This window comes from Mustela nigripes, chromosome 6 (assembly GCF_022355385.1).
Source record: "Mustela nigripes isolate SB6536 chromosome 6, MUSNIG.SB6536, whole genome shotgun sequence".
Taxonomy (NCBI): Eukaryota; Metazoa; Chordata; class Mammalia; order Carnivora; family Mustelidae; genus Mustela; species Mustela nigripes.
In genome coordinates, this window is record NC_081562.1 from 85,150,735 (window position 1) to 85,176,504 (window position 25,770).

Sequence of the window (25,770 nt, forward strand, 5' to 3'; positions counted from 1 at the left end):
GCTATAGGAGCAGCCCCCAGACCTCGGCTTAGTGCCCCAGAATTCTGCTCCATTCCTGAGTACAGCTCCTCCTTCCATCCCTTCCTCATCCTGTCGATCCCCACCCTCCTAACCCTCCACCTTCCCACCTCATCCCACCTCCTTCCCTTTCCTTGCTTCTTGACTTCTGTCCAAATTCCCTTGATCTCTGGCTATCTCTTCGTCCTTCTCTGTGCTCCTTCTTTAGAGGTTTAGCAGTGAGGGGCTCCAAACACGCCACCCCATAAAGGCAAGCACAAGGCTACAAAGATGGGATTTGGACAGCCAAGCTATATGTTTGTTTTTGTATGTGCATGTGTGTACATGTCACACATAGATGGGAGCAGGGATAAGAACAGGTGAATAAGTGTAAGCTCCTGAGTGCCTAGCCTGTATGCTAGGCCTCTGGAATGTGTGGTGTCTGTGGTGTGTGTGTGTGTGTGTGTGTGTGTGACTGAGTGACGTGGTGTGACTCTGGTCTTATGTGTGTCTGTGTCTCCACACGAGCAAGTGCTTGAATCAGTCAAGTGTGACTCGGAGCTTGCGTGTGTGTGTGTGAGTGTGTGTGTGTGCACGCGCACGCGCGCGCACGCGTGGGCCACCAGAGGAAGCAGCAGCAAGAGGCAGGAGCATCGATCCGAAGGAGACAGCGCGGGGAGGGGGACGCTGGGGGCAGACTCCCTCCCTCTCGCGCGCGGGGGCGCGCGCACGCGCGCGCACACACATAACACACATAGTCACACACACAAGCCATAGGGCCTCGCAGGCAGTGAGACAGCTCCGGGACCGGAGGGAGGCAGAGCCGCCGAGAGCGGCCGGGAGGAGGGGGCGAGGCAGCGCGGGGAGCCCTCGGTCCAGCTCCCGCGTCCGGGGCCCCCGCACGCACACCGGCCCAGAGACACCCTCGCAGACACTCGTAGGCGCGCACGCGCACCCTCTCCCCTCCCCCTCCGCCTTCCCTCCCGCCGCCTCCCGGCCGGACGATGGATCCCTGCAGATCCCGGGGCTGAGAGCACCGCGCACCTTGCACCGCGCCGAGCCCGGGCGGACCGAGCCGAGGCAGGCGAGCGAGCGGGCGCGCGCGGGCGAGCGGACGGAGCCGAGCCGAGCCGGGCCGGGCGGGCCGCTCCCTGCAGGGCTCTGCGCGGCGTGCCGCGGCAGCCGCGGGCTCCCGCTCCGGGCCATGAGCCCCTCCGCGCCTCGGCGCTGAGCCCGCGTCCGGCCCCGCGCCCCAGGACCCGCCGCCGCTTGCCGGGTTCCCGAAGCCCCCTCAGGTGGGTCTCCGAAACCCCCGCCTTTGGCTGCGGGACTCCCCGGCACCCCGAAGCCGGGACTTTTCCTCCCCTCTCGCTATCCCCAGCTGCTGGGGCGGCTCGGTGGCTGGGGAGGGGGGCGGGGGCCGAGCAGGGGATCTGGCTGCGTCGGGAAGCTGGACTGGAGGGGGGTTGCGTCCGGGGCGGGGACAGCTAGATGTCATAGGGAACCGCGCCCCCCCCCCCCTGCATCCACCTCGGGCTGCCCTCCACCCCCCAGCCCCCACCCCAAACATAGACACAGCCTGCGCGGTTAGGAGAACTGGAGACGCCCGCAGGTGAGGTCTCGGGCTGGGCCCCTCCCCACCTCCCTAGGGGGATTTTAGCCCAGGTTTAGCTCACCCGGGTGAAAACCCAGTCCTGGGATCACCCTTGACCAGGAGCTCCGGACCCTGGGTTCTGTCCGGCTGGGGGAGTTTTCGTCTCCAGGATGGGGTGGACATCCCTGTCCCAGAGTGACCCCACATCTGGAGGGAACTCCTGTGCTGCCCGTGGAAAAATATTGGGACTTCCCTCTCACTCTCGGATGACTACCTCTGGGGTCTCCCATGGCCTGGGAAGCTTTTCTGGGAAAGCATTCTCTTGGCCTGAGCTGACCCCAGAGCCCCTGCCTTTGGGGGAAGCCTTTTCTAGGAGTTGGGCAGCCACCTCTGGGCTCATATACAAGGGAAGTGTCCTGCCCCGGAGGCAGTGACCTCTGGCAATGGGGATTCCGACTGGATTCGTTTGCAGGGCCCTGGTGAGGACCCTTATCTCAGGATGGTAACAGATTACCCCCTCCTTCCCTAGGATCCCCTCGGTCAGGATGGAACTGAAGGCCGAGGAGGAGGAGGTGGGTGGCGTCCAGCCGGTGAGCATCCAGGCCTTCGCCAGCAGCTCCACGCTGCACGGCCTGGCCCACATCTTCTCCTACGAGCGGCTGTCTCTGAAGCGGGCACTGTGGGCCCTGTGCTTCCTGGGCTCCCTGGCTGTGCTGCTGTGTGTGTGCACCGAGCGAGTGCAATACTACTTCCACTACCACCACGTCACCAAGCTCGATGAGGTGGCTGCCTCCCAGCTCACCTTCCCCGCTGTCACGCTGTGCAATCTCAACGAGTTCCGCTTTAGCCAAGTCTCCAAGAATGACCTGTACCACGCTGGGGAGCTACTGGCCCTGCTCAACAACAGGTGGGCAGCTCCCACCCGGCCAGCCGCTTGCAGGGCCCCCAGGGCGCATGCCTTCCAGCTCCTGATGACCCCCATCAGGGTGCTTGTCTCTCAAAATCCACTCTTTAGAGCCCAGACGACCCTGTCTTCCCACCCCACCCCAAACCTGCCACTCACAGCAAAGGAATTGCGGGACTGAACAAAGCAGTTAAGGGCACCCACTTTCTGATCCCAGCATAGTCCCCAACAGCTCTGCCCCTGCCCAATCTGAGCTGTGAGACATCAGCAGCCTCTCGAGAGACCTTTGCCACCCTCCCACCCACTATGTCTTGCTCCTCATCTCACTTGAGGGATGGGGGCAGACCATCTTTAAAGAGTGGAGATTGAGTATATAAGACAGCTCCTGCCATGATCACTCTGCCCATCCCTCCCTAACCCACACAGCCACTGTGGATCATACTGTCTTCTCAGACCCCATGGGGCAGGTCCTCAGGACATACCCAGCCCTTCTGTGCCTATGCCCAGGCCTGATCCCTGGGGCTAATGGCTGCCCTCCTCCCTGCCCAACCCCCATCACCTCCCCTGCCGAGGTTGGGTATGGGACCCTGGAAGCCAGATGGAGGCAGAGACCTGAAAGTCATGCTGATCCATTCGCCGCTCACCCCTGGGCTCCAGGTATGAGATACCAGACACGCAGATGGCAGATGAGAAGCAGCTGGAAATCCTGCAGGACAAGGCCAACTTCCGAAGCTTCAAGCCCAAGCCCTTCAACATGCGTGAGTTCTACGACCGCGCAGGGCACGACATTCGAGACATGCTGCTCTCCTGCCACTTCCGGGGGGAGGTCTGCAGCGCGGAAGACTTCAAGGTGGTGAGTGAATCCCCTGGTGTGGGGCAGGAGTCAGTCCTGGAGGAGGAGGAGGAGGAGAGGATTAGGAGCCTGTGGGCCTTCCACCAAGCTTGCTGCTCTGGAAGAGGAAGCTGCATGTCCCCTGGGTTTGCTTCTGTCCGGAGGAGACTTGGTTCAGTACAGGGGTCCATTTGCTCTGTGTGAGGGCCTCGGCATCAGCCTCGTGTCCATGAGGACAGGAAAGTGAGCACTCAGTGCACAACACACAGAGGTGCACACAGACATAGACACACATGGAGCCTGGTGTGCCGTGGGCCACCACCACCCCACCCCCCGCCCCCGCCAGTTCCAGCTTCCCTTCTGGGCCACAGGTGTCAGAGCTGGACATGGGGGTGGGGAAGCTACAGCCTTGTTACTTGAAGTGAGGTCTGAGGACCAACACCGGGGAGATGAAAAGAACTGCAGGGCTTAGCCACCCCACTTCCCAGACCTACTGATTCAGGACTGGCATTTTAACGGGTGATTTGAATTTAAGTTGGAGAAGCACTGTGACACATGGGAAGTAAGGGAAGCTTTCTCTTACATAGCTAGACAGGTAATTTTCTCTGGGCCACCCCTGCCATACACACACACATGCATACTGTCTGATTGGGCTCCCCCCGGTGAGCAAGAGCCAGGATCTAAGGAAGTGAGAGTTTATTTGGGGCACATAGTCATGACCAAACTGGAGGGTCCCTTTGCTTCCCCCCCCCCATCTCTTTATTTCTTAAAATGGAGATGCCCCAGGGGCACCTGAGTGGCTCAGTCGGTTAAGCAGCTGCCTTGGGCTCAGGTCACGATCCCCAGGGTCTTGGGACTGAGCCCGGCAGCATCTTGTCAAGGGAACCTGCTTCTCTCTCCCTCTGCCTGCTGCTCCCCCTGCTTGTGAGTGCGTGCTCTCTATCTCTGCCAAATAAATAAAAAATTTTTTTTAATGGAGCTGTCCCGCAGATCCACCCCCCACTCCCTCCAAGATGGGGCCGCCTCAAAGCCAGCATCTTGGAGAGGGTTAGGGAACTGGACTGGGATCTCGTGTGCCAGGTGATCCTTGGCAAGTCACACAGGATCCTGAGAGTTTACAACCAGACAGAGGCTGGAGAGGGACAGAGGACCCGAAGCCAGATGCGAAAAATAACACCAGATGAGAGAATGATGCTCTTAACTCTTCAGAAGGCTCTATAGGCTTTGTAGGCTCTCCTAGGCTGAATAAGTAACTACGTTCTCTCTATTTTACAAATGCACACAAGGGGACACAGAGAGGTGGAATAAGTTACCTGAGCTCAACTAGCTGGTTAGTGACAGGTTCTGGATGAGAATTTGTGTCTTGTAAAGTTCCAACCTAGTGTCCTCTCTTTAATACCATTGCTGGCCCTGGAGCCATCATGTCCACTTCCAAGTCTGCTCCTTGCTCTTTGAAAACGCAGTCTCCCCCAGGACCCCCTCGCTATACATGCCTGCCCCTAATTCTCTGCTCTCAGAGACTCCCTTTTCTCCCTGCCCATTTCCCCCCTGCTTGCTTGCTTCCTCCTGGCGCTATGGGAGCGTGAACTGCATCGGGTTTGCGTAGAAATGTTGGAGCCCTGGTCATGCTTGTATTTTCCTGCTGAGGTTACACAAGAATTCCCAATCCTTTAAGGCCTGCTGTGCAGACCAGTCTCAGGGGCCTTTGTTAATCCTGCCAGACAAAGGTTACCTGGCCACACTCCCTGCTGAGCCAAGCTGATGGGGAGCAGAGGGTGATGCTCTTAACCTTCCCTCTTTTCCTTTCTTAAAACAGGGAAGTCCTGGATTCTCCAGAGCCTGAGACCAAAGGGTTCCCAGGCTCACCACTGATGTACCCATGAGTAGTAGAAGTTAGGTGAAAGGCAGAGACATCCCCCTCGGCAGCACAGCCAACACACAGCAGAAGGGAGCAGCGAGGAAGAGAAAACCCATTAGCTTGAATAGTTTGTAGTATTGGATAAAGGGCAGAGTACTTGGCTCAGACTGAGAAGATACAAAGTGGGGGTGCAGTAGTCCACCAAAAGTGTCCAGCTGAGGCTCTCTTTGTCCCTGCAATCCAGAAAGATTCCAAGTGGTGATGCTAGGACATGTTCGGTTTATGAAAATGGAGATCCTGACATGTGACTGGTTCGTGTTATCTGAGGGGACAATTCCGAGTACTCAGACGGAGCTTTGACTGGTTTATAGAATTCTGGAGCAATCTGAGTTCTTCTCCTTGCTTGAGGTTGGGGTGGGGGAGAGAGATGAGAGTAGCCTATAGGTGGCCTCAGCCCGGGCATTTTGGGGTTCTGGATTGCCAGAGAAGATTAGGTTTTTTATGTTTCTCAGTCCATGTCAAAGACTTGACCCTGAATCTGGCTGCACCCGAGGTCTCAGCCCCTCCTTCTACCCTCTCTCATTGACCTCCCTACACACTGTCTCTGTGTTGGGAACTCTATCACTTCTGGCCCTAGGGATGTTCCTACACAGATGGGAGTGGGGTTGTGAGTCCATGTCTGACATGTCCCTGGGGGAAAAGAAGGGCTCCGGCCCCCTCCTCCAGCTCCCTGGCTCCAAGGGGGTGTGGACATCCCTTGCCTGATACTCCATCTTCTCTCTCTTCTCCTTTGGTCTAATATTTAACATCTGCCTCTCCATCCTTGCCATTCTCTGCTAGGTCAAGAGGTGTGTATCTAGCCCCAGGACAGATGTGGCACCGACAGGAAACATTTGCCTATTGGGTCAGAGCTTAGGAGAGACCTCCTTGGCATCTTCTGCTGCTTTGAAACAGGTTCTGACTGGAAGTCCAAGCCCTGGCTCACAGTTTTTGCAAAATATAATGTGCACAGGTACACGTAAAGTCCGCTGCAGGTTTCCAAGGACCAAGCTCATTCAACTTGGGAGATCCCTGCTCAGGGAGGACAGTTCAGGAGGCATAGGAAGGAGCAGACTCTGGTCCCTCAGAGACTCCAGCTTCTCTGGCAGGGTGGTCTGCAGGGACGAGCGTTCCACTCAGAGGTACTTTCAGTCCAGCTCAACCACAGGGGACTGGTGGTCACAGCGTGTTTGACCAGGTCCATCCCCCAGCTGTAGCTGGGGCCGCTTGGGAGAGTGGGGATAAATATGGGGAACCTGAGCCAAATCTGGGAGAAACTGGTTTCAGACTGAAGAAGCAGAGGGTCAACCTCAGTAGCTCTCTGCTGAGCTACCAAAAAAAGAAGAAAAAAAAAAAGCAACCACGGAACCCACTCTCAAGGACCCCTCTTCCCTGGCCACCTCTTTTCCTTTGGGTGGGGGGATGTCGGGTTGCCAGGGCAACAGGGTTGGAGGCTCTGCTCTGCCACTCCACCTCAGGGGCAGTCAGACCAAGGCAGGGCAGGGGTTCCATGGAGGGGGACCAGGGGCGCAGCTGTGTGCCTGGGTCTGGGTGGGGGCCGGAGGGAGTGAGCACAGTTGCAGCTGGTGCCAGCCTCCAGCTGCACCTTATCTGTCCCTGGCAGTGGGAGCGCCTGTGTGGCTGGAATGCTGAACAGCACCGAGGGGAGGGGGCTGGCAGATGGCTGCCCAGTCAGCCCCATGCCGTCCCCCTGCTCCAGCTGAGACCCAGAGCCATTGCCTGGGGGAGAGAGAGCAGGGAATTCATCTCTGGACCCTGGAAGAGAAGGAAGGAGAGAGTAGAAAATGGAAATCTTGGGGGTGGATGTGCAGTGGCGCCAGTATTCTCTCTCGGGAGGGGGGTGGAACTGGGGGGGACAAGAGATAGGGGACATGAATCCTTGCGGGGGCCCGCAGGAGTGTCCCCCCAGGACCCTGGAGTGGAGGCAGAAATTCCCCAGAGGAGAGATGGAGTGAGGGGTGGTGGGCACAGAAATCTACTTAAGGTTCTGGAGGGGGGCAGGACTCTTCCGTATCTACAGGGCTGAGAAACTGAGAGAAGCAGTGGGCATAGGTGGGTGATCCCGGGACCTGGAGAAGGGAGGGAGAGGCCATCTTAAACAAGCTGAGCTAGGGATGGCAAGTCCCGGAGAGAGTCAGGACTAGCATGGGGGCTTCCTCATCCCCAACTTAACTCTGCCCCTTCGCTGACACCCCTCACACCCACAACACCCTAGCTTGTCTCTCTCCCCTCCCACTGCTAAGACCAGGAGTCCCTGGGGAAGGCCTGGCCTCACCACCTGGGTCTGTTCCCTCCAGCTAGCAGGCAGGGGAGGGGCTGCTGCAGGAAGAGGCTGCCCAGACTGCTAGAGAGAAGGAGGGTCCTGCTCAGGGGCAGAGTCTGGGCTGTCTTTGGGGGTGTGGAGGGGGGAGGAAGAAAGGGGAGCAACCACAGACGGCAGCAGGACAGGAGAGAGCTGGAGTGGAGAGGCTAACTTTGGAGGAGGGCGTTGCTTCCAGCCTCATCCTTGCTTTCTCTCCCTCCCTCAGAAGTGCCTGAGCTTGGAAGGAGGAGATGAGAGAGAGCTCGGAGCGGAGCCGGTTACAAGAATCCAGGGGACCCTGGTTAGGGTCGCTCTCTCTCTGTCTTTCTGTGTGTCTCTCTCTCATACGCATATTCACACAAACATCCTTGGGATAACGGAGTTTCCTCTCTCTCGCCTCCTCTCCCTCTCCTTCCTTCCCCCCCTGCCATTCTGGACTCCACCTCTCTCCCAGATTGCAGTTAGCTAAGAGGCTACTCTAAGTTAATTGATCTCCCGGCTGCTGGCTAAAGTAATAGAGAATTGATGTAAGTAACTAAGTGCCTCTGGGGGCAGAGTGGGAAATGCAGGGGTGGGGAGGAGGAGCGCTTCCAAGCCTTGGGCCTTTCTCCTGCCCCAGCCCAGGGAGAACCCAAAGCTTCCCTCACTGCTGCACCCGGCAAGCGTCCAAGAAGCCTGGGGTGGGGATGGGGGGCTGCTGAGAGGTCCCACATTTCTGCTGTGGGTGGAGGTTGCTTCTGAGCACGCTTCAACTTTCTGGAAGGCAGTTTCAGTCCTGGGGGGTGGGGGCGGGGAATGACGCAGGAGGCTGGGGATGGAAGTGCGAAGCTCCACTTGGTTCCTTCCTGTGTCAGAGCCCTTTCAAAGTGCCAGGTGCTGTGCTGGGTGCCAGAGTGTAGGGGTGAACAGACCCCGTCCCTGCCCTCAGGGAGCTTAGAATCAAGTGCAATTCACAGGGAAGGGGGGGGGGGGGTTCCACGATGAGGGGGTGGGGATGGTAACAAAGGCATCCGTAGGGAACAGGGAGTAATGTACCAGGCGGTACTGGACTCTGGACATGTAGGTGGAGTCCTTCCCATCTCCCCAGCCCGGATCAGCTATCTAGAATCTCCAGTTTTGTGGGATGTGGGGTGTCCCCCCCATGCAGCCCTCCCCCAGCATGTGCCCAGCCCACCGCTGTCTAGCAGGGGTCATTGGCCAGTCCCCCCACTCCTCTCCACTCCCCGTCTCTCACCACCCCCCCACCCTCTCCATCCCCGCAGGCACCGAGGCATAAGCCTGCCTGCACTGGAGGTCTGAGGTGGCGCTCCAGCACCTTCTACCCTCCAGCAAAGGACCTTCCAGTCAGGACCCTTGCGTGGGGATCCTAGGAGGCAACACTGGGAAGCAGACAGCAAGACTGAGAAGTGGTGCCTAGTTCTGGCGAGGGGTGCGGCTGTGCCCGGGACCCCCACCACCACCCCCGCCCCCGGGTTCTGTTTTAGGCAGAGTTGCATCTGGCTCCATTTCTCAGCTTCTAGGCACAATTTCTCGTGAAGAAAGGAGGCTCCAAATAGATGGCTAAATGATTCTTTGCCAAGGGGCAGCCCCTCCTTCAGCCTCTGGGACTCTCTGGCTAAGTCCACGCTGGCCTACGCTTGGAATGGCTGTGCGGCACTGACTTTCCAGGACTCGTGGATCACACATCTTCCTCATGGAAAGTTGTAAAATGAGCGCGAAACAGCTGTGTATTCCCTAGAGGGGACGTTCCCTTAAGAAACCATAAGGGCAGACTCTGCCATCCCAGGCTCTCCAGGGCCACTCCCGAGGGAGAGGGAGGGCAAGTGGTGGTTTTTCTGAGCTACTGTGATTTCTTGGAAAGAAAACACTTTCAGTCCTCTCTCATCCACACCCCCTTGACGTGTCTGTGGGGGGCGGGAGGGGGGCAAGGCCTGGGAGGTTGGGCCCTGTAGCTCATGGCTGTGGGGCTCTGCGTCTCTAACTGATGCATCAGATCATGGAGGCAGGCTGGGGACCTCCCTGGGGTGAGACTGCTGCAGTGGCCTTGACGGTGGACAGCAGCCAACTCAGCCTTCCTGTGACATGCCCCCTGCAGGTGTGCCCCAAGTGTGTAAGCACACGTGTGCCCCTCTGTGGGGGTGCCTGAGAATGTGGATGGGGGTTAGAGTGTGTAGTGGACGTGTATGGATGAGCTCGGGGGGGTGCACATAGCTCACTTATTGCGGTTGTGGGAGGGAGCCTGTGTGCAGGCAAACCTTTGGTCGCATGCAGAGCACATACCAGCAAAATTAATCATCTCTTCCAGTCGAGCTTTGCAATTTACAAATTCCCTTTACTTTAGCTCATGAGCCTCCTAATTCTGGGAGGCAGGCAGATATTAATATCTTCACTTGAGAGACGAGGAAACTGAGGCTCAGAGATGTTAGGTGACTTGCCTGAGGTAACATAGCTGGTGAATGCCAGAGTGGGACCTTGACTTGAAATCCTCGAAGGCCAGGGTCTTTGTGTGTGCCAGTAGGAACCGGTGTGTGGAGCATGAGGAGGAGGGTGTCTGGGTCCCCAGCTTGCCACGCTCTCTAAGGAAACAGGAGGCAGGAAGGATAAACAAGGGTGCAAAGGAGAAGGAACGGCAGACTCGGGTTGGCCACACCAAAGTCTTTTGACTCCCCCGTCTTTTCATTGCACCATTTGGCCAAATCCCAGCCCTAGTGGATAGCCCCGCCACTGGCTTTCCTCAGGTGGCTCCAGGACAGCCAAGCTCGACCAGTGAAGGTCACACAACAGGCCAGTTTGCAGTCCCCTTGTGCTCATGATCGACATCCTGAAATGGGTGGGCACGGCCCCCTGGCAACACCGCTGTGTTTTCCAGGTCACCTTGCTGGTCCCAGTGCAAACTTCACCAAACTTGCTGCAAACTTCACCACTCATCTCAAAGAGCCACTCTTCCCAGCACCCCCTACACCCTGAACAAATGACCTTGTTACCTGCTTCAGGGAGAAGATCAAAGCCTCAGCCAAGCCCTCCCCCTTCCCGTAGGGGAGCATCGCTCTTGTCTAGGCTGAAATCTCAGCCTAGTCTTTCCATCTGATCTCCTTTTACCTGTAGGGGAATTTTACCCTAAAGATTCCACCTCTCCCTCGTCTACAGTCTCTCCCTCTCCGGTGGGATCTACCTGTTGACACTGAAACACGCTTAAGATTCTCCCATATTGAAATATATAGCTACAATATACAGCTAACACTTATTGAGCATTCGCTATGTATCAGGGTCGAGGCTAAAATAAAACCAAAAACCAAAGGTCTCTCAACTCCACAACTCCCTCCAATCCCCCACTCTCGCTCTTTCTGCTTCCTTTCCCAGACATAATTCAGAAATATGAAGTCGATATTCCACTGTCTCCATTTTCTCATCTCAGACTCATTCTCCACTCCACTTGAGGCTACCTTCTCCCCGCGGCTCCCCCCGCCCAGCACTCCACCCAAACAGTTAGAGCTATAAAGCCACCTGCGACCTCCGTGTGGCCAGATCCTATAAATAATGTTAACCTCTCAATGACATTCAAACTGGTTGACCACCTCCTCTTTTTTAAAGTGTTCTTTCCTGGGGTACCTGCGTGGCTGAGTCGATTAAGCATCCAACTCTTGATTTCATCTCAGGTCATGATCTCAGGGAGGTGAAATCGAGCCCCGCATCTGGCCCTGTGCTCAGTGGGGAGTCTGCTTGAGATTCTCTCTCTCCCTCTCCCCCTACCCTGAACCCCATTCATTGCACACACACTCTCTCTCTCTCTTTCAAAAAAGAAAAAAAAAAGTCTAAAACATTTCCAACACCCCAGGAAGTTCCTTTGCCTCTTCCTGGTCAGTACTAGCCCACAAGAGTCAACAATTATTCTGACTTCTGTCAGTACAGATATGTTCCGCCTGTTCTTGAAGTTCTTAAGAGTACATGTATCCTCCATACAGGCTGCACGTTTTCATGCCTGTCTTCTTTTGCTTATGATTTTGTCTGTGAGATTGTCCCATTTTGTGCGGTGGTAGTTCACGCTTTGCCAATGCTGTGTAGCTTCTCATTATATAATTACACCAAAATGTATTTATCCATCCTACTCTTGCTAGACCTTTGGGGGGTTACTAGGTTTTTGGCTATTATAAATAAAGCTACCATGAACATTCTTGTTTATGTTCTCTGGTTGTCCAATGGACTCATATTTGGGGTATGTAACTAGGGGCTGTGGTTGAGTCACGGGTTGGTATTCTGTTTGGCTTTGGTTGATATTGACACATCAGGCTTGATCTCTTTTCCTCTCTTCCTCCCTCCCTCCCTTCCTTCTTTCCATCCTTCCTTCCGACTTTCTCTCCTTGGGCCATCTCGTAAGCATCTAGACCCTGACCAGCCAGATTATGTGCTTCCATCCAGCTTTCTCCTCTCACCCTCTGTGCTGGTGGCTAATCTCCCCCCTCACACCTCCACTTGGATGTCCCCGAGGCTCACAAAACCCAGCATGTGCAAAGCCAAATTCATCATCTTATCTCCCAAACTAGTCCTTTCCTTGTGTTCCTGGCCTAGTGAGCCACCACACCATTCAGCCACTTACGCAAACTAGCAAGCATCCCTACACTCCATCTCCCTCCCCTCCCTTAAGGGGATCTGCCACTCTTGCTCCCTAAATATCTCCACCTGTATTACCCCATTCCAAGCTGGTGCACTTCCTGTCTCACCTACACCCTGGGATAGTCTCCTGATAGGTCTTCCAGCAGCCCCTCTGGCTGTTTCCTAGTTGTCTCTTCAAAACACTACTCTGATCACTTGAAACCTTCCCATTGTCCTTGAACAGGAATCTTTGCTGTGGCCTTCAAGGCCCCAAGGGGTCTGGGTCCTGCCTGTTTCTCCGGACTGTTCTTACCCCACTCTGGCTCTCCAGCTATATTCTCCTCTGAGCTCTCCCCCCTCCTCCACCCCCAGGATCTTCAGGGCCTTTGCATGACTCTGCCCTCTAGAATATTCTTCCCCTGCCCCACCTCATACAAACTTTTACCTAATTACTCCTCCTTATTGTTTAGATCACAATTCAAGCATCATGTCCTCAGAGAAACTTGCTTTGATTCCCCAGGCTGGGTTGGATCCTCCTGGCACTTGCTCCCATAGAGCCAAATTACCTTTTCATAGCACTTATTATGATTTGCAATTAAATATTTACTTTTACAATTTTTAGAAACGGTGTCTGCTCCCCCGTTAGACCGTAAACTCCACAAGGGCAGGAACCCAGTCCATTGTATATTCTTCATGTGTCCCCAGCACATAGATACTCAGTAAATATTTGATGAGTAAATGAAAGAATGTAGGGGGAAGGGGTTTGCAGGGGGTGATCTAATACTAGTCTCATGCCCACCACTTGCTCTCCATGAATCTTGAACAGGTCACCGTGCCTCAGTTTCCCCATTTGTCAAATGGGGGCGATGTTACTCAAACCTGTTTATTTCACTAGGTTGTATAAGGATTCCATGAACTATCTACTGAGAAGCATTAAACATTCTACAGATGTTGGCTGCAGTGGGGTGGGGGTTGGGAGGATCGTGTTTAGAAAGAGATGTGGAAAAAGTCAGAAACCACTGAGTTACCACACACAATTTCAGAGCGGTACTGGGTAGGGACTGACACGGGGAAGGCTTTCCTCCTTGGACAGAGGGTTCAGAAGTGGATGTTGTCCTGCATGGGTCTCTGCTTGGCCACTTCCCCTGGGGCTTTTCTCCTGGGACTTTGTGCTTGCGGGTCTATGTGCGCTGCTTGAGACTTTCCTTACCTCCCCTTACTGCGCAAACTTTGGATTGGTCTACTGGAGCAAGGTGAGATGGGAGAGGATTTTAGAGGAGAGAGGAAATCCATTTGGGGTGTGTGTATGTTTGTTGCCCCACAAGGGAGCTGTGTGTGGTGATGTGTAGGTGTGCAGTGTGGGTCTTTATGTTGGTGTGGGGGAAGACGGGTCGTGCCATCCTGGACTTGCTGTCCTGTGAAACTGCTCTGTGTGTGCCTGTCCTTCTGTCTGGTGAAGCCCGGTGGTGGAAGTGCCCCCTGCCTTCCTTTCTTCCCCCTTCCTTCTGATCTACATGCCCTTCCAGGGAGTCTGAGGAGGGGAACAACGCCCTCTCGTGGGTGTGGAATGCATGGGCAGCTGTAGCCTCCCCACCCCCAACCCAGACCTACAACTTACCTCTGAAATACTTCCTGAGGACGTGCAGAGCCCTCTGAGAGCTGAGGGGGAACGGGGAGGGGTGCGGGGAGGCAAATGCACACAGGACTGGAAATAGGAAAGGAACCTCTGAATTCATGCAGAAGAAGCCTGAGGACAACAGCTGGAGGTGGGGTGGTGGGTTATCTCTCTCATCTCTGCAGTGACCTTCTCTCTCTGCAGTGACTGTCTCATCTCTGCAGTGACCTCTCTGGTTGCTCTGGGTGCTCCTGGTCTTCCTTGGTTCTAGTTTCTTCGCATGGTCCCTGTGTCTTGGTCTTTCATTCTCACAGTCTGTCCTCAAGGAGCTGTTGGTTACTACTCATGCCTGAAGGGAGGGACTTGAGCAGAATTGATCCCTTCATTCTGTTTCCTGGATGGGTACTCACTATGCCCTATGCAGTCAGGGAAGCCTTCTTGGAGGAGGTAACATGTAAATAAGGTCTTGAAAAATGAGAAGAAATTCTCTAGATGGAGTCCAAGGAAGACATGGAGCTAGGGGATCTGCAGAATGGGAGAAGGGCATGGCTGGACGTTAGACTTCTGTTTGGGGGAGGGTGGTGGATAGGAAAGGGAGGCTGGAAGGTAAATTACAAAGGCCTCACATAAATTTTCCCAAGATGGGCGTGATTTTACCAAGAGGCACTAGGGGGTGAAGAAGGTCTCAGCGCCAGAGAACAGTCAGAATCACATACGGTATTATATAAGGTGGGGAGAAACTGGGGAGGCAGGGAGTTAGGGAGACCAGTGGGGAGGCCAGTGTTTAGGCAAAAAAGGTGGAGCCCAGTCCGAGTGCAATGGGGAAAGGAGGGCGAGGAGTCAGATCTCAAAGGCTGCTCTTCTTTTGGGGCCTCTGTGTCCCTGGCAGCAAAGCTGAGGCTGAAGGTCCCACATCAGTCAGTTCTGCTGGAACTTGGCACCTTGCCTCACATCCCTAATATACTCCAGGGTCCCTGCTTGCAAATGGAGAAAGGAAGAGGTGTAGGAGCAGGGAGGGAGGGGAGAAAAGGGGCGGGGAGGGGGTCTGGGGCTATGTGATGGTAAGGAATGGCAAGGTCCAAGTAGACTCATGGGACTCCTGCTGCTTTGTCTCTGGCCCTGCAGAAAAAGGGTTAACATGCTTCACCTCCCTCCCTCCCTCCCACTCCTCCCCTCAGGTCACCTTCTAGGCCCTAGAGACTTGACTGGTGGCTCAAGTTCCTCACTCAGTGGCCCTGAGTAACCAGAGCATACAAAGGGGCCAGGGACCTGGGGTCAGAGAATGGTAAACTGGGGGCATGGGGAACCTCTGAGGGACTAGGACTGAGGGTTTGGGGGGCACCCCAGGTTGGTTCCTGACACTCTCCACCTTACCTAGCAGATTGTTCTGTTTCTTCCACCTGCCAGAAAGAATTCCTCAAACTCTTCTCCTGCACCAGTGAGGGGTGGGCAAGCTGGGTGGTGGGGAGGGGAGTGGTGATCTGCCTGGAAGATTTTCAGCAACAAGAGATGGGGTCCCTCCCCCCACTGGTGCCGGGAACTGGCCATAAATGAGTCTGTGGTCAGTGAGAGACCTCTGCTAATGGAACCTGGGCTGCCCCCCAAGCCACAGAAGGGAAAGGTGGAGGAGGGGAGAGTGACCCAAGTGTAGCTCAGCACAGGGTGGGGGAAGGGGGTTTTTACTTGAAGCTCAGCCAGGGTCAGGGGAGCGAGGGGAGGATAAATGGGGTCAAAGACTGACGGTGGGGAAATTGGTGGTCAAGGCAATGACTGCAGGGGAGTTAAGGGCTTAGGAAGGAACTGAGTAAACTGGGGTCATGGCAGTGACTGTAAGGGAACTGGGGTCTTTGGAGTGTATTGGGACAAGGTGGGGGTGTGGCCAATGACATGGGGGTTGATCATGAGTCAGGGTGAGTCAAAAAGGAATTAGAGGTCTGAGAGAGTGCGGGAGGCCCCAGTGTCTCAGGAGAATGGCTGCATCAGGTGAGAATGGGGGTGAATGGGGGCGAGGACCCAGCACTAGGGAAGGAAGACCAAGGGAGTTGCTGAGGAACAGATGCGAGGGTGACAGGGGGCTTAAATGTCATGGGGAGGGGCACGGACTTTTGCTGTGGGCTGTGGAGCAGAGGAATCTGCGAGGTCCCATCTCACCTGGAGCCCCGAGGCTTTTCCAGGGTTTCCACTGTCCTCTACCCTCTGTCCTCCTGGAGCTGGTGACCGGAAAGGGGCTCTGGCCCCCCTCCTCTCCATCAGCCTCCCTTTCCCACTGCCATCCATTATTCATCAGCCCAGACGCCACCGGCCCTCCCCAGCAGGGCACGCAGGTCCTCCTCTCCATGCCCCGCCCATCTCAGCCACACCACCAGCCAGCGGAGGCCCCAGCGAGGAAAGACAGCCGGCTGCCTGGTGGGGCTGCAGAGACCTGGCAGACGGGGCTGGGTGGCTGACCCTGCCAGATCCTACCCAAGACCACATCTGCTTCTCCCTTCTCCTGCCTACCCACCCACCCGGGGCCAGGAAGCCCCCGGAGAAGATGCCCATCCAGATCTTCTGCTCTGTGTCCTTCTCCTCTGGAGAGGAGGCCCCAGGGCCCTTGGGAGATGTTTGGGGTCCCCACTGGCAGCGGCGGCACAACTCAGAATCAGAAGAGGAGGAAAACAAGAAAGAAACGGAGGCAGTGACAAAGGAGGCCCGAGAGGGGGATTCGCCCGTGGATTTGGTGGCCTTTGCCAACAGCTGCACCCTGCACGGCGCCAGCCACATCTTCGTGGAGGGGGGTCCGGGGCTGAGGCAGGCCCTGTGGGCAGTGGCCTTTGTCCTCGCTCTGGGTGCCTTCTTGTGCCAGGTGGGGGACCGCGTCGCCTATTACCTCAGCTACCCGCACGTGACTCTGCTAGACGAGGTGGCCACCACGGAGCTGGCCTTCCCGGCCGTCACCCTCTGCAACACTAATGCCGTGCGCCTGTCCCAGCTCAGCTACCCTGACTTGCTCTACCTGGCCCCCATGCTGGGGCTGGATGAAAGTGATGACCCTGGGGTGCCCCTTGCCCCACCGGGGCCCGAGGCCTTCTCCGGGGAGCCCTTCAACCTGTACCGCTTCTATAATCGCTCCTGCCACCGGCTGGAGGACATGCTGCTGTATTGCTCCTACTGCGGGGGGCCCTGTGGCCCTCACAACTTCTCAGTGGTGAGTGGGGGCCCACACCTGGCACAGCCCCCCAAGGGTGCCTGACACGGCTCACCCTGAACATCACCTCCCAGGGCTGGGGCTTGTGGCCCTCCTGCCCCTCCCCTGCCTCCCCCGGGGATACCCCTTCTCTACCCCATTCTGACAGGCCTCAGGGCCTGGCCAGAGAGCTGGCCCTGGGAGCCCTAGGGTCTGGGCCTGGGCTACTATTTTCAGGTCTGTACCAGTGCTGCTCTTCCAGCTAGAATCTGGAAATCCATCTGTGCTGGTTGGTAATTAGTGGCTGCCTCGAGGCCACTGGTGTGCCCCCCCCCCCCCAATATTCTCCAGCATCTCTGGCCCTGCCCCAGACCTCCCTGTGAGCCAGCATGATCTGGGACCTTATTCGGTCTTTGAGGTCAACCTTTGTTCTCATGGTTGGTACCTATACTTGGCCCTAACAGTTTTGACTAGTACCCCTGGACTGGAGCAGGGGCAGGTGTCTCCTGGTCTCTGGAGGTGCGGAAGAAGGCTGTGGAAGGGTGGTGGAGGGGTAAGGATAGTCACTGACTCCACCCCACCACGCCCCTTCTCGGTAGTGACTGTAGTGGGGACTTCAGTGCAGCCTTGCTTGGTCTTTCCTCCTACAGTGTGTGTTTGTGTGTGTGTGTCTGTCTGTCTATCTGGGGGAGAATAATAGTCCTCCTCTCAGTCCCCCCACCCCGCCCCGGCCCCAGGGCTCTAAGTGATCAGGGACCGTCTTCCCTGGGGAAGCCCTAGATAGAGAGTCAGCCTCCTGCTTGCCCTCCCACTCTGGAGTCTAGGGCTTTCCTTGCTGAGAGACCAAGTGGCAACCCACCCCCTCCCCAGTTCAGCTTCCAGTTCCATCTGGCCTGACGACTCTTCTGCCCCCTCCAGGGACCAGATGCCCCGCCTCCCCTTCCCACACACCCTTCCCTCAGCCCCTCACCTCCTCCCTGGCACAGGACCAGATGGGTGTCATCATATAAGTGCATCATGGACCAGCTGCAGGCAGGGATCTGGAGGTTTTGGCCACTGAGCCTCAGGCAGGCCAGGAAATACAGAACATGGGATAACGAAGGAGTCAACCAGGCTTCCTCTGAACAGAGGGTGAGCAGACACTTCTCACATAGAACCACGAGGTGGCAGCAGCAGTCCACGAGTTCCCAGCGCAGCGCTCAGCCCGAATGAGGGCTGCGTTCTCAGCTACCTGGGGTCCCTCACATTCCCAGATAGAGGATAGGCAAGAGTTACTTGCCTGGAGCCTGTGACTGAATGCCACAAAACCGCGTGTCGGGCTGGGAGATTAGGAGTCCCTGGACTTCCCTCTTTGCTTCATCTGTGGACTTTGCTGTTTCTTTTCTGGATGGGGGAGGAGGCTGTTCTAGGAAGGAGGAAGGGGACTAGTAAACCATCCCCTCCGTGCTCTGGTCTGGCCTGACACTGTCTCTCTGTTTCTCTGAGCTATGTCTGTATTTACCTTCTGACCCACTTCGTGGACTCGGTCACCATCAGGCAGGAGGGAAATCGCCCTCGCCCCATTTATGGGAACCTGAAAACACTCAGAAAAACTGTGGGGAGAGGGCCATAAAGAATTGGGTCACTTTTCTCTGTGTGACCGTGTACTCAGAGCTGTGATCAGAGCTGCTCTGAGGCATGGAGTGGGAAGACTGCCCCCAGGGCTGGGAGTGCCTCTGAGGCCCTATTACTTCTGCACAAACACTGCCCAACATGCCATGTATCTGGATGCTCAGTACCAAATCCTGGGAGGGGAAGGGCTAGGGCTTGGGTGAGCATGGTCCTTGCCATGGCCACTGGGTCTGCTTTCAGGTTCTGGTGATGAGGGGCAATGACGGACACAGGACTAATGGCTGGAGAAAACGAAATAGCTTTAGCTTGGTTTAGAGGGAAGGACCTTGGGGAGAGCAGAATTTCAGATGCCTGAGGCAAAATCCAGGAGAAAAGAAGATCTATCTCAGAAGGCTCTGGGAGTTTGGGCCTGAAGAGAAGGTCCCCAGGAGGGACTGGGAGTATGGCAGTGACGGGATCCTGGTGATGGAGGTCCCAGCATATGTCTCAGGGGCCCAGCAGGAAGAAGACTGCCACTCAGACAGTTTAACTGAGAAGAACAAAAGGACCGTTTATAGAGCTGTGGGCAGAGGGAAGGAAAATCTGCCTATTGGGGCCTGAGGCAGCTAGTGATAGTGGTGCATTGTCACCAACAGGCTCAAGGGGCACAGAGAAGCAGCAGTGCTTTGCAGGGAGGCTTTCTGGCAGGATCTACAGTCTCAGAGGCTCAAAACAACTGCCAGAGCATTCTCAGAGGGGTGAAGGGTGGGGAAGGATGAATACAATGAGCTCTCCCTCCTTCTGCCCTCTGCTCCCCCACTGAGAGTTCCCCCTGGTCAAACCCAACTTGAAGCCTGTCCAAGTGGCAGAGGAGCACGGGCAGTGCAGCCCCCAGGGATTGGCTGTCCTGGGCAAAGAAGGGCAGAGAATGAGCGGGAAGAAGGATAAATGGAGAATGGGTTGCAGAGAAGAGATGGTTCCTGAAGTGTGTTGAGTTTACAGCAGTGGAGGGATCTGGGGACAAGGCTTGGTAGGTAGGAGGGAGCTGGCGGGACTCTCAGGCTTTCCACTCTGCCCTTGCCAGGTCTTCACGAGGTATGGCAAGTGCTACACGTTCAACTCGGGCCGAGACGGGCGTCCGCGGCTGAAGACCATGAAGGGTGGGACTGGCAATGGGCTGGAGATCATGCTGGACATCCAGCAGGATGAGTACCTGCCTGTATGGGGAGAGACTGGTATGTCGTTTCTCTTGGGGGCCCCTTCCCATGGCCCTAGCCATTGGCCTCCACCAGGGGACTCCCGAGATCCACTGTGGCACCTGAGGCAGGACTCGGGCTCTCCTCCCTTCCTCTCAGCATCTTGCCATCTCCAACTCTGCCTCTACCTGACTGCCACCCTCACAGTTCTCTGGCTCCCCCTTCCTGGCTCAGTTACTCTCCAAGGTAACCAGCCATTCCTATCCATCAGTGGCTGCCACTCGCTCTATAAATAACTCCCTCTCTACTTGGGCTGCCTGCCGTCCGTCTGGTCTCCGGGGACCTTGGGGCTGAGAGATCTAGAGAGAAGGGAGACAAGGAGGGGGAAAAATAGAGAGTGTCTGGGAAAGAATTCGAAACACCAAGATGCATAGCCGAAGCTAGGTAAGAAAAGTATGTAGGATGCAAGGTTCATTGGGGCAGCATGGAGCCATCGAACCCAAAAGAAGGCTGGGGATGGGCAAGGGCCTCCATAGACTAACCCTTCCCCCAGGGTCCCAGTGTGCATTGTGCTTATCCCTAGGAGAGGTGGCATGGCCCCAGCTCTGAAGGAAGTCAGGGAGTCAGAGGCCCTCGCAATACACCCCATGCCCCTCATTCCCATAGATGAGACGTCCTTCGAAGCGGGCATCAAAGTGCAGATCCACAGTCAGGATGAACCTCCCTTCATCGACCAGCTGGGCTTTGGTGTGGCCCCAGGGTTCCAGACCTTTGTGTCCTGCCAGGAGCAGCGGGTGAGAGGGCCACAGGAGGCTGGTCCTGGGGTGGGGTATTGAGGGGTCGAGATGGAGTGGTGGGTAATCAATACAGGAGGGATGGGTGAGCTGGGGCCTGCGTGCCGATCTGATGAGTGAGCCGCATGAATGGACAGGAATGCTCTGGAAACTCTGAGACCTTCAGAGTCTGCAGAGGGACAGGGAGCAGGACTCCCAAGTCCTGCGTCTTGTCAGAGAAGTCCATCAAGGTGACTAGGGGAGAAGTCCCCACACCCCCCAGCTCCCCGGCTCTCCCAGCAGCTCATCTACCTGCCCCCGCCCTGGGGCACCTGCAAAGCTGTCACCATGGACTCGGATTTCTTCGACTCCTACAGCATTACTGCCTGCCGCATCGACTGTGAGACACGCTACCTGGTGGAGAACTGTAACTGTCGTATGGTGCACATGCCAGGTCAGGCCCCAAAGCTCCAAACGTGATTTGGGGGCCCCTCAAGCCTTCAAGGCCCCTCACTAGCTCCCCCACGCATATCAACCTCCTGCCAACATGGAAGCAAGATTAAATGGCTTCTCCCCACCCCAGTTCTAGCCCTGTTCCAGACTCCTATGGCTCTTGTCCCTCTTGCCTCAATTCCTGCCTATACCCACAGAAATGGGCAGGAAGGGGTCTAGGAGGGATGACCTGTGGCGGGGGGTGGTGCTTACCTTTGGGACACACTGGGGCCTGGCTAGTTCTGCCCTCCCGCCCACTCGAGTCTTCTAGAATCTAGACTCTTGGTCCCACCATCATCACAAGACCCTTTAATGTCCCTTCTGCACCATTGTCTTTCCTCCTCTGTTAGGGGATGCCCCATACTGCACCCCAGAACAATACAAGGAGTGCGCGGATCCTGCTCTGGGTGAGCACCCCTGTCTCAGGGCAGCCTGGGGGAAGGTAGGAGCCACGTGCATAGGGATTTCACACCAAGTCCCCAGAAGCTTCAAGTAACTCCTGGATCAGGCTTCACTTGAACGCTCTCGTGTCTGACTTTAGCAAGGCTGGAAACAGCATCCCTAAAAGTCCCTCTGAAAAATGGGCAGGAGTACCTGGGAGGGGCCCTCCCCTCTCTTAGCAGCATCTCTGCTGCTTGACCCTCGAGGGCCCTGAGGCAATGAGATAAAAGGATTGAGAAATACCCATGGGAAGTCTGGAGGAGGATCAGCCCAGGGTGGGCATAGGGGCAGGCAAAGAGCTGAGGCGAAGAACAGGACAAGAAAAGAGAAAGGGCCCAGGCTTCCTTTGGACGGGGCCAGGATGTTCATGTTGGGAAGGTACTGGCCGAAAGGCACCACTCATCTGGTGTCTTTCGCCCCATTGGGCACAGACTTCCTGGTGGAGAAGGACCAGGAGTACTGTGTGTGTGAAATGCCCTGCAACCTAACCCGCTATGGCAAGGAGCTGTCCATGGTCAAGATCCCCAGCAAAGCATCAGCCAAGTACCTGGCCAAGAAGTTCAACAAGTCTGAGCAGTACATAGGGTAAGGGCTCTGACTGTGCAGGGCAGGGCCCTTGGGCTGGGACTATAAAGCATCTGAGTGGGCTTTGGGGAGCCAGTAGACAGGAGGAGGTGCAGATGACAAGAGGAAGGCAACCAAAGAGTCTGGGATGGGTATGGAGTGCAGATCAAGCTGGAACAAGCAAAGGAAGCACCTCTCTTTCCTCCTTGCTTCATTCTGTATCTTCATCCTTACTGCTCTAACTGCTCGCCAGTGCGCAGGGCGTCTTTTTGTTTTTGTCATCACATTTGATCCTCACGACAATTCTACAAGGCAGGTACCCCCATCAACATCTCACTTTATGGATGCGGAGACAGAGAGTTACTTGCTAAGGTCACCTAGTCAGTGAGGGACAGAGATGTGACTTGAACCTAGGTCTCCTCCCCCAACCCCTTTGCAGGGAGAACATCCTGGTGCTGGACATTTTCTTTGAAGTCCTCAACTATGAAACTATTGAGCAGAAGAAGGCCTATGAAATTGCAGGGCTCCTGGGTGAGCTGCTTATGGCACTGTCCCCTTCCCATGTCACGGGCATGGTGCGACACCCTACTGCCCAAAGAGGCTGCCCACCTCTGTCCCACAAGTTCCTTCTTCCCCTGCCACCCCTCCCCCACCTAGGGCCTCCCCCCCGCAACTCTATTGTCTTGGTATGTAGTGGGAAGATGGGGCTGAACCTTCTCTTAGGGAAAAGTGGAAGATATAGTACTGTGGGCATGAATGGGGGACTATTTCATAAGCCTTTGAAAATTTACCCAGAGAATGAATGTTGGGGTATTTTCCATTTTCTGAATAATACCTGTCCGCTTTAGAAAAGTAGGAAAATGCGGTCAAACATAGAGAAGAAAATAAGAACCCCCACCAGAATTGCTTTGTGCTCCTTCTGTACAAATGCTGTAGATCTTTCTGCAAATACCACTTGCCTGCCCCTGTCCCAGAGAGCTCTGCTGCTCCGTGGTATCCTCACACCACTGACCTTCCCATGATCCTCCGCCCTCCGCCTCCCCACCCCCACAGGTGACATCGGGGGCCAGATGGGGCTGTTCATTGGGGCCAGCATCCTGACGGTACTGGAGCTCTTTGACTACGCCTATGAGGTAAGCAGGGGCGGGGCTTTGGGTGGGGTCACAGTAGGGGCGGGGTTCCAGCCAGTCGCACCACTCACCGCCCCGCCTCCGTCCCAGGTCATTAAGCACAAGCTGTGCAGAAGAGGAAAGTGCCAGAAGGAGGCCAAAAGGAGCAGCGCCGACAAGGGCGTGGCCCTTAGCCTGGATGACGTCAAAAGACATGTGAGGGAGCGAGACAGAGGTGCCCTCCAGCCCCGCCCTTTCCCCCCCACCCCAGGTCCCCCCACCCTTGCCACCTTTTCTCCTCTGCCTCCCCCACGCCCCAGGACCACCTGTGGCTTTTCTGATAATCAGTCCCTGTCCTGTGCCTGTCCCCTAGAACCCGTGTGAGAGCCTCCGGGGCCACCCCGCTGGGATGACCTACGCTGCCAACATCCTACCTCACCATCCGGCCCGAGGCACTTTTGAGGACTTTACCTGCTGAGCCCCGCAGGCCACCGTACCAAAGGCCTAGGTGGGGAGGGCTAGGACAGTAAGGGGGCCCTGGGCCATGCCCCTCCAAAATCTGCCCTGGGGACTCACTCCCCCTCCCAAGGTAGAACCCCACTCCTGGGCAGTCCTTTCCTCTTGTCTGTGGTGAGGAAGGAATCTTGACCATAGAGTCCTCTCCCTGCCTCTATCCCATTCTTTTTATTTTTACTGAAACTAATCTAAAAAAACTAAACTAAACTAAAAAGAGAGAATGGGGCAGGTGACCTCAGGCTGCCCCTCTCTGCTCCATGCTGCCTCCCCCAGCTCCCAGCCTAAATTCTGTCTGTCTGGCTATCTGTCATCTGAGTGTCCACCTACATTCTGCTGCCACCAGTCACCAAAGCCCCTCCCAGTGGGGGGTGGAGGAGATCCTTGGGGTCTGGAATTTGGCCCCAAACCAGAGAATGTACCTTGAAGGGGAGGGCTAGTGGGGGGGCTTCCCCAGCCTTAAGAGACCCTCTCAGCCCAGTGACCCCCCCCCAACCCCAAGTCTCCAGGAGGGAACTAAGATCCTAAGCTCCATCCCCCCCCTTACATGTGAAGTCTCTGGGGAGTTGAGGGTGGGGGATCCCCTGAAGTAGTGGATGATGGGGAGAAGATGTGGCCCTGGTGCTGTAGGCCACATCCTGATACCTTTAAGTTCACTCCCAACCCTGAACTGCTGGAAAGAAATCCCAAGAGGTAGCACTCCTCTACCATCCCATGAAAGATCTAGCTGGTTGGCTTCCAGCTCACGGAGAGGGGCACTGGTGCCTAACCTCACTGGTCCCTCTCCCAGGGGCCCCTGCAGAGGGCCACATCCATAAATTTTCTTATGGAACTCTCCCAAATCCTCTTCCCCAACTTCATTTGCTTCTCTCAACAACCTCATCTGCATTTTCTATTTCTATATGATACAGACTCTATATTGCTATATCTCTGTATATACTTTCCCCTAACTCTGTCTGTCTCTACCCCATCCCTTCTTGTCTCTAAGAACCATCCTCCCACCAAAGTTCCCCTTTCTGTGTTTCTACTCCCTCCCTGGTCTCTGAATGCCTTCGCCTGTATAAAGAGTTGGACTCTCTCCCCTGGTGTCTGTACTGTGTACACACATCCCTCTGAGAAGCACAAGGAGACGACACGCGCATTGTAACCTTCGCACTGTCTCGGTGGCGACATAAAGGAAGCTGTGAATCACAAGCTCTGCCTCTTTCTGGCCTCACCGTCTCCCGCCAATCCCAGGCCCCCTATGCTGTCCCTGTAGCCTTAACATTCCCTCCCTATTCAACCATCCCAGTGCCCTTTGCCTGGCTGACTATGGCCTCCCCAGGGAAGGGGTAGCTACAGACAGAGCCCCCAACCAGGGAATGGAGATCTGCTCTACACAGTAAAACAAGGGTATCAGAGACAGGGGAGTGGTGGATTGGTGACTCTTGTAGCTGGAACAGTGGGGTGCTGACAAGCAGAAGTTGAGGTCCTCAGTCACTGACCTTTCCTTTCTAATGGGTGCCAAGCCTCCTTTCCTCCACTGATACCCAAGACCACCACTTATATTTTCTGGTGAGGTACAGTTTGGTAATGGTAAAGGCCTAGAAGGGTGGTTGAAAGCTTTGCTGTTCCGTCCCTCTCTTCCTATCTTAATGAGAAATGAATGAGCTAGAGGGCCTGCCATGCCCCCTCACCCAGGCACTCCTCCTAGGCCAGAGCCCTACCCCTTCCCAGGCCTTCTCTGCCCAACTGTCTCTTGGTCTCCAACCCCAGAACAGGACTTCTGCAGGTCAGCTGTGCATTGGCCTGGAGCTGGAGAGTAAGACTATGGGGTTTCTGGGAACTCTTGGTTCCTAGAAGTTTCTTGGAGATCAGACCTCTCCAGAGGGAAGCAGGAGCAAGGCCAATGGATGTGCGCCAGATGGGGAACAGCAGGCAGGGCGATGGGTGACGCATGCCTCTGGTCTAATAAACTGGGTTTCAACCATCTCTTCAGTGTCGTTTTTCTCTTATTTAAATAGAGCTTAATAGTGTTTAGGCCTTCCCACGAAGTGCCTAGAGTTGAGCTGAGCTTGGAGCCAAACAGTCAGGGAGAAGTGAGGAGGCTTGAGCATGGAGACCCTGGTCCTCCTAGGGTGGGGCGGACTGGCCCCCGCACCAGGAATGGTTTCAACCAATGGGCGGGGAAAGAG

General features: G+C 55.8%; 1 protein-coding gene across 7 annotated transcripts in view; it reads left to right on the forward strand.

Annotated features, from left to right (window-relative positions):
- The window catches only part of ASIC1 (acid sensing ion channel subunit 1), a 44,519-nt gene extending 18,962 nt beyond the window's left edge, over window positions 1-25,557 (forward strand). For 3 of the 7 annotated variants that reach the window (XM_059403075.1, XM_059403069.1, XM_059403074.1), the window contains 11 exons: window positions 2,121-2,498; window positions 3,153-3,348; window positions 19,593-19,743; window positions 20,371-20,498; window positions 20,778-20,931; window positions 21,320-21,376; window positions 21,842-21,995; window positions 22,414-22,505; window positions 23,028-23,107; window positions 23,195-23,299; window positions 23,457-25,557. In XM_059403075.1, coding sequence (XP_059259058.1) covers window positions 2,137-2,498; window positions 3,153-3,348; window positions 19,593-19,743; window positions 20,371-20,498; window positions 20,778-20,931; window positions 21,320-21,376; window positions 21,842-21,995; window positions 22,414-22,505; window positions 23,028-23,107; window positions 23,195-23,299; window positions 23,457-23,561 — 1,584 coding nt within the window. In that variant the 5' untranslated portion in view covers window positions 2,121-2,136 and the 3' untranslated portion in view covers window positions 23,562-25,557. Of the gene's footprint in view, window positions 1-680; window positions 1,293-2,120; window positions 2,499-3,152; window positions 3,349-16,269; window positions 16,940-19,592; window positions 19,744-20,370; window positions 20,499-20,777; window positions 20,932-21,319; window positions 21,377-21,841; window positions 21,996-22,413; window positions 22,506-23,027; window positions 23,108-23,194; window positions 23,300-23,456 lie in introns of those variants that run through there. The other 4 variants (XM_059403073.1, XM_059403070.1, XM_059403076.1 and 1 more) reach the window with 4 other exon arrangements.
- The last annotated feature ends 213 nt before the right edge of the window (window positions 25,558-25,770 follow it).